Source organism: Salvelinus namaycush, chromosome 2 (assembly GCF_016432855.1).
Source record: "Salvelinus namaycush isolate Seneca chromosome 2, SaNama_1.0, whole genome shotgun sequence".
Lineage (NCBI taxonomy): Eukaryota > Metazoa > Chordata > Actinopteri > Salmoniformes > Salmonidae > Salvelinus > Salvelinus namaycush.
The window spans coordinates 15,679,169-15,686,121 of record NC_052308.1 but is presented as its reverse complement, the minus strand read 5'-3'; the positions used below and the strand labels follow the sequence as shown (position 1 = coordinate 15,686,121).

General features: G+C 40.2%; 1 protein-coding gene across 2 annotated transcripts; it reads right to left on the bottom strand.

Annotated features, from left to right (window-relative positions):
* Positions 1 to 451: 451 nt before the first annotated feature.
* On the bottom strand, positions 452 to 6,599 carry LOC120059407 (angiotensin II receptor-associated protein). Of its 2 annotated transcripts, none has more exons than XM_039008444.1 (5): positions 6,429 to 6,599; positions 5,962 to 5,996; positions 5,485 to 5,593; positions 5,034 to 5,244; positions 452 to 1,972 (listed from the first exon to the last, which is right to left on the bottom strand). In XM_039008444.1, the coding sequence occupies exons 1-5, from the start codon at positions 6,453 to 6,455 to the stop codon at positions 1,848 to 1,850; spliced, it is 507 nt and encodes a 168-aa protein (XP_038864372.1). In that variant the 5' UTR covers positions 6,456 to 6,599; the 3' UTR covers positions 452 to 1,847. The 2 variants fall into 2 exon arrangements, with proteins under 2 accessions (XP_038864372.1, XP_038864363.1); XM_039008435.1 differs by having other exon boundaries at positions 452 to 1,975; positions 6,429 to 6,596.
* Positions 6,600 to 6,953: the final 354 nt, after the last annotated feature.

Sequence of the window (6,953 nt, the reverse complement as noted above, 5' to 3'; positions counted from 1 at the left end):
AGAGCTGTTGCCAGATAATTGAATGTTAACAGCCTGATCAACTTCACACGAAGATGTGTCGTGCTGCATGAGGCAAATGGTGGTCACACCAGATACTAAATGGTTTTCTGATCCACGTCCCTACCTTTTTGTTTAAGGTCTATGTCACCAACAGATGCATATCTGTATTCCCAGCCATGTTAAATCCATAGATTAGGGCCTAATTTATTTCAATTGACTAAATTCCTTATATGAACTGTAACTCAGTAAAATCTTTGAAATTGTTGCATTAATATTTTTGTTAAGTGTAGAAAACCGTTTAATTGTCTAGTGTTTTCATAGACAAGTGCAAGGGTATAACATTTGGTTGTAAGTGCAAGTACTGCAGCATTTAGTTTTTTTAAAGTACATTATGCATATTTTTCTCAACCCTGGATAATACTTCAATAAAACACTCCATGAAAAATGTAAATTATGCCAGAGCTGTAGTTTTTTTATTAACTTGTGGATAGAATTTCAAGGTTGTGAATGTTTGGTATTCACCCATGTTACTCAAATCAATATGGCTTGTAACTCATTCAGATCAATAAAGAGTGTCTGTATTTTCTCAAGAGAACAACTCAACACTGCTGGGACAAACACAGTTGTTCACGAAAATTGCTTCACAGTCAATGTAAAGATAAGAGTAGTGTTCTTTGACGAAGGCTTTAGTGCATTTACACATGAAAGGCAAAGACACAAATCTTACAAAATTGATCAGGTACATAAAAAAAATTATGCATTTGGAATGATTGAGGACACAAGTGCTAACATTTTACAAGGAATGTGCCCTGTTAAACACTGACAAAACTATGCAAATCACAACCAGGAATATAGTTGTTCTTCCTGGTTCATATTTACTAGGCTGTAACAGGCATCTGCTTCTCTCTCAGCTCAGAGGTAAATCCTACCTGTAAGGTATAGAAGGCAGAAAGTCTCTCATTCTTAATTCTGATTTTAAAAGTATACTCACAGTGAACTAGTTTCAATAAAGAATGTCAAAGAACCGTTGCAGACCAAATGACTTGCACGCTTTCTACATCTTGACCTTTTCAAAACACTCCTGATCCTGAAACAGGATCTAACATTAGAGGGTTATATTTCACTTTACAACAAAGAGATACAAGTCCTCCCTGAAAGCTGTAATGCTCTGTCACATAGTCAGATTGAGGTAAAACTGGAAATGTCTGACAGGATTGTGTTAAAATGAATAGTCAAATGGAAGGGTTTACAAACTGCACCACCATTAACCTCTCTATTTGACATTATCTTCAATACATTTTGATCTGAGTAGATGGTGGTGCTGAGAATAGCTTATGATACACTAACATAAGGCTTGCTAAAAATAACACAAAACCAGAGCACTGGTTATTCCAAACACTGGCAATAATACTGTTGTAAACGCTCATGTCCATCTTCAAGGGTTAGGACAACACAGACCTTTCATCAGGCATCTTTTAAATAAAGTAAGAAATATAGTAGCATTTAGGACAGGGTAGATATTGGTAAGAGGGCAGGCAAACTCCGCTGTATAATTCTGTATTATCCCACTGTTATTACTACACCATAAAATTCAAAAACTTCACTTCTCCAAGGTATGTGACATTACCCTGAGCATCAAGCATACAGTAAGCAGATCATATTATTTTACCATGACAGTGAGTATTTAGAACGAAGCATTACTGGTAAGGGATTGAATAAAGCTCAGGACAAAAGGTCTTTTGCAGTTCGCAAATACCCATATGAAAGGAAAAAAAACGTATGGAAAAACATTATGGATGTCTTCATGACACCATGTAATTCCAAGAGAATAAAGTGAGTGCTGTATCTCAGGAGTGTGGTGGTCCAGGCTTGGTGCCCTCGGCCTGGTTGAAGGGGTTGGCTGAGCTGGTGGACTGGTCCTGCTGGTCAATGGACTGGTAAGCATCTCTGTTTCGTGTTACACTGGGGAAGCCTGCTGTGTAGAGACAAGAGATCTTTCAAAATATAGCTGATACACAGAACATTAAACTGTCAAATGTTTTTATCATTGTTTCAACATAAAACCCAACATCAACCTCCATGTTAAGGTTGAACGTTCATACAGAAAATGGCAAATTACAATTGAATTACATTCAATGACACCAAGCTGCAGGACTCACTAACACAGCTATGATTGTGTGTGTGACTACCACAGTCAGGTGACCCACAGTCAAATGATAGAGAATGAAAAGGGAGGAACAGAACACCACCCAGGAGATAAAAGGAATGGATATCTACAAAGCCAAACTCCTTGGGAATTGTTTACACTGAAACCCCTGTATATGAGAGTCCCTTCAAAACACCACATCGCAAACAAACTTGATTTAGAACACACTTTTGAAGAGGAAATATGTGGGGATAATCCTACAGGCTGCAGTATTCACTCATGATGAACCACTAGTGCATACTGAACAGTCGCCCAGTCCTGTATGGTCACTCAGACAGAATACCAATGGCTGCCTAAAACCAAACCTGGGAACATAGAAATTGAGTGCCCAACATGTTGGGCACAACATCTTATAAGAGCCAACCTTAGCGTTCAACCACTATGGATAATGAAAATCAGATAACGAAAACACTGACGCAAAAATAGATTGAGCATTTTCACTTAAATAGCGTTTATTAAAAATATTACTTTAAAATGTCTGCATAAATAAAATTTTGAAAGTCTAACACCGTGATATATAAGTGCACAAAGTTGTTAATCTCAAATCATCCATTTATGACCTTAAATATTCAACCTTATTCTGATAAATAGATGCAGTCAAATATTATTTACTTCGTAAAGTCATAAAAACATTAAATCAAACAAAAGCACAAACATCAAGCAAGAATATGTAAAGATCATTTTCATGGAGTGAAACAGATGTCACTTTCAGAATTTTAGGAAGGAGTGACAAGCAGATGTGTGATTGGCATAGGAGGATGATAGGACACAAACACAGATACTGGAGTCATGTGGCAAGAGGTAAGACTGGACAGTCAGAAAACAGGACAAGAAGTAGAGGCAGGCCTGTAGTTCTTCAGCCCAGCAGTTTCCCTTACTTCCTGTGTGAGGGGAGGATTGATGGAAATAAAGGAATGATGAAAAAGAAGATGAGGATCAGTAGCGGCGGCCGATAAAGGCACTGTCGGCACTATCCGTGGTGCAGCGACTGTCCACTGAGGTGTCTAAGTCTGAGGGGTCAGAGGCAAGCAGCAGAAGGGGGAAAGGTGGAGACAAAACGCAAACAGGGTCAGAACAGAGATACAACAGACAAGACAGAGGATTGTTTCCACTCACAGACAGAAAGCTAAAGACAACATTCAATCACTAGTAGTGCGACAGTGTGAGGTTTAGTGAAATGGTGACAATTGGATGTTTGGTATGGGAAGACGAAAGCTGACTATAACAGGGTTTTGTGCCCTGATTTAAATTTAGACTAAGATATGACGTAGATGCAGAAAGTAAACAGCATAGTTGGTCAATTTCCACAACAACTGAGCGCACTGAAGTGCGAGGTTCAACTTCTCTGTTTTGGTGCCCAAGCTACCATGCTGCGAAGAGCGTGAAGCGAACCCATGCACGTTCACAGATACTGTGTGTGTGAGGGCGAAGTCTTGCATCTAGTCTCAATTTCTGCAGTGCTGCTGATGGCAATGTAATTTTGCTGAGTTTACCTTTAATATTCTTGATGAAAGTGGAATAAATAAATGGTTTACTTTGTTATCATGTGTAATAATGTAGAAGGGTGATGCACGGCAGCCATTTTGCACTTGAATGCTTATAGAAACGCTGGTACAAGAAATAGACTTCAGCCTAATTTCTTGTAAGTAATGTCAAGGGGCAAAGTAATGTGAGAAGTGTTTTTATGACTGCCAATCAAAATACTAACTTCTGGTACTGTAATTCTACATAATGTCCTGTACTTATCAGCGTTAAATGGTTTTAAAATCGACACACACCTTGATTGCCTTCTCCTTTGTGTATAGCACTGCAGGACGCCACCTTGATCCCAGAGCCCCCCCCCCCCCCCCCCCCATGTCAAGCAATCAGAGAGCATTTAAAAGAGACCTTGAAAACTTAGAAGAACATTAACTATATTAATCACCTAGTTTCCAATCAAAGTCACATGTCCCTGCTGTGCTTCATTCAACTTTACCACAGCCAAGTCAACTTCATTAATGCTCTATTCTTATTTGAATATACATGGGAGTCAAATTGGGTTGATCAACTTATACAACTTTTGACAAAACATATCTTTGTCTATTCAGGGTAACAAGGCCTGACAGAACCATCAAATGATCTAGTATGGACACACCATTCAAATGGATTTCAGGCATGTCCTACTGCTCTACGGGACAACATAACATGCCATTCCTGTTCCAGTAGGTTGAGAGAACAGTCATCAAACCTCTGCAAAAACACCCAGGACTTGTGTTGTGCTAACATCTCAGTTTGACTTAGATCAAGTTGAGAAGGGAATGGGTTCTGCCACTGCCATTATAGATTCCACTTTCTAATTGTCCTTTACTGTATACTGTATTCTTCCAATTAGCTGGGAAAGACAGAGGAACTCCAATCAGATTATTTTGCTAATCGATGATATGTGACCTGGCTAGGATGGTCCACTAGTTAGTGGGTGTCTCAGGCGCATTTGTCTTGTGACCGTCTCTGTAACTCAATTAGCTTGACTCTGGTTTGATCTGCCTGCAGTACAGTTTTACACAAAGGCTCTGAGCAGCCAGCCTGTGCACTACAATCCTCTCATGGCCAACGACATAAAACAGCCCAGGCAAGATTATAGCCTGGAGAATGTTATTTCCTCTCAACAACTCCTTGGCACTAGAATGATATCACATCACACCATGCTTCAGACTTTGTCCATACCAGTCCAGGGATAGTCCTGAGACTATTTCTACAAACCCTGAAAACATATTTTTACCATTAGAAGTGACAGTGAGTAACTAGCCCTACTGCAAACTAATGGTTAACGCCTGCTGCCTCTACTCACCAAAGTTGACATTGTAATCTCCTCCGCGCTCTCTGTACATTTGGTAGACGAAGAAGCAAGAGACAGGTTTGAGTAGCAGGCCCAGGATGGCCATGCCCGCACTGAAGCGGAATGTGTCCCTGTTCCTCTCTGCTAGACCCTCGGCCAGCGGATAGTAGATCCCAAAATGGATGATGTCCGTCAGTATTGTCACTGCAATCCCAATAAGAAACTGAAAGAGAAATGCAGATGGAGAAACTAGACAAATGAGTATAAGAGCCTGATGAGGTAGGATGATTCTTATTGATAGCTAGCCGACTAAACTCAACGCCATGATTTACTATGGTGTTGAGCAGCGACTAATGTGGGCGGACTGGAGCTCCGATGTCATTTTATGTAATGTGTGTAATTGAGGGTTATTCTTTGGCATTTTCTGTCTGAGATGGTACAGGAGTTTGAGGAAGTGATTCACCATAAGTACAGCATCGATGGAGTCCCTCTGAGCGATGGCCCACACACCCACAGCCAAGACACTGAAGTTCCCCCAGGCATAGGAGGGGGGTAGCCAGGCCATGCAGCCCCTAGGAACCACACACAGTAAAAAAATACCAACAGACACTTCCAAATGTTCAGCATACACTAGCGTCTCTAAAAGAGTAGGCCTAATATAAATCTCCAAATTGACAACTGTATTTGACAAACTCTGGAGGCAAAGCATGTAGCTGAGAAATAGTCCATTATCAGCCTGTGGTTAAAGTCCACCTCTTGTGTGACTGACTGTAACTATGAAGTCTTCAGGTAGAGCATTATGTTTGTGCAGCCATCCATAGAGAAAACGCAACACAAGTGAACCATGTAGACCACTTTCCTCAGTTGGAGTCGGATACAAGCGAAATTCCACAGGTGTATGAAAAACCCTTGAGAGGAGCCAACCCACCCACTTACTCACCAGATGGTCAGTAGCCAGTGCATTAGTACTATGGCCTGTGGGGACAAAGAAAGTCAACATCATACACGTGATTTTCACATTTTTAGTGCCCAATGGGGCAATTTGCGTCAACTCCACTTGAATTGATAACGGATGCCTGACATTTCATTAAACGATCAGTGATTTACAATAAATTAAGAACGTGAATTGATTGGAGAAGTTAAACCAGGAATTCAGCATCTCGTGATAAGCCCTGACTGAGTCATTTCACGCAATAGAAGGGAGAAGATTGTTACACAATTGTTGCTATTTTTAGTCTACAATGACAGAGCGCTTATGTTCCTGTAACTGTAACCGGGCTGATGTGACGCGTTAATAAAATCATGTAAATACTGTCGAAGTGCGTATCAAGTAAGAACAGTGTAAATAAAGTTAGCATTGTATGTATGACTTACAACTATTACAAACATGTTAACAACCGACTTTACCTTGAGGTTTACGGCAGGAATTTCCATATTTTCAGGCCAATGCAATGCAGATGTTGTGGTCCCCTTCAACTTTTGAGGTTTCTGAAGATTTAATACATAACTGTTCAACTTCTCTCATAAAATGTCTCAACCACTCCCACTAACCAGGCAGCAAACACAAACCATGTGACAACAGCCTGACTCCTTCCACCTACCCTTTGCACCCCCGTTATTTCATACTGCAAAAAAAAAACACGTGAGCATCAGCTGCTTGGTCTTGGTCACCATTCTGTAAATCAATTATCATAAACATTAGACCATGTAGGCAGTCTATTTATTGGAATATGGGCAAATATGTTCATGTTCAAACATACCAAATGTATTACAAGCATTCTGGCTGAACTGGTTAGAGTGGCCACTTTTCATAGGCTACATGTCACAAAAGTAAGGTGTTCAAAATAACATAAATCACAAGTTAAATATCTGGTGTTGTTCCCATGAGTCTATAAAGACTGTTCCAGGACAGAAGACAAATAAAATCTTGCT

What these genes read in the sequence shown, in the direction of transcription:
- LOC120059407 (XM_039008435.1), bottom strand. Translation starts at nt 6,455, where the DNA reads ATGGAAATTCCTGCCGTAAACCTCAAG. An exon ending in CCATCGATGCTGTACTTATG is followed by an intron (nt 5,245 to 5,484) that starts GTGAATCACTTC and finishes TTTCTCTTTCAG; the next exon opens with TTTCTTATTGGGATTGCAGT. An exon ending in AGATTACAATGTCAACTTTG is followed by an intron (nt 1,976 to 5,033) that starts GTGAGTAGAGGC and finishes GTCTCTACACAG; the next exon opens with CAGGCTTCCCCAGTGTAACA.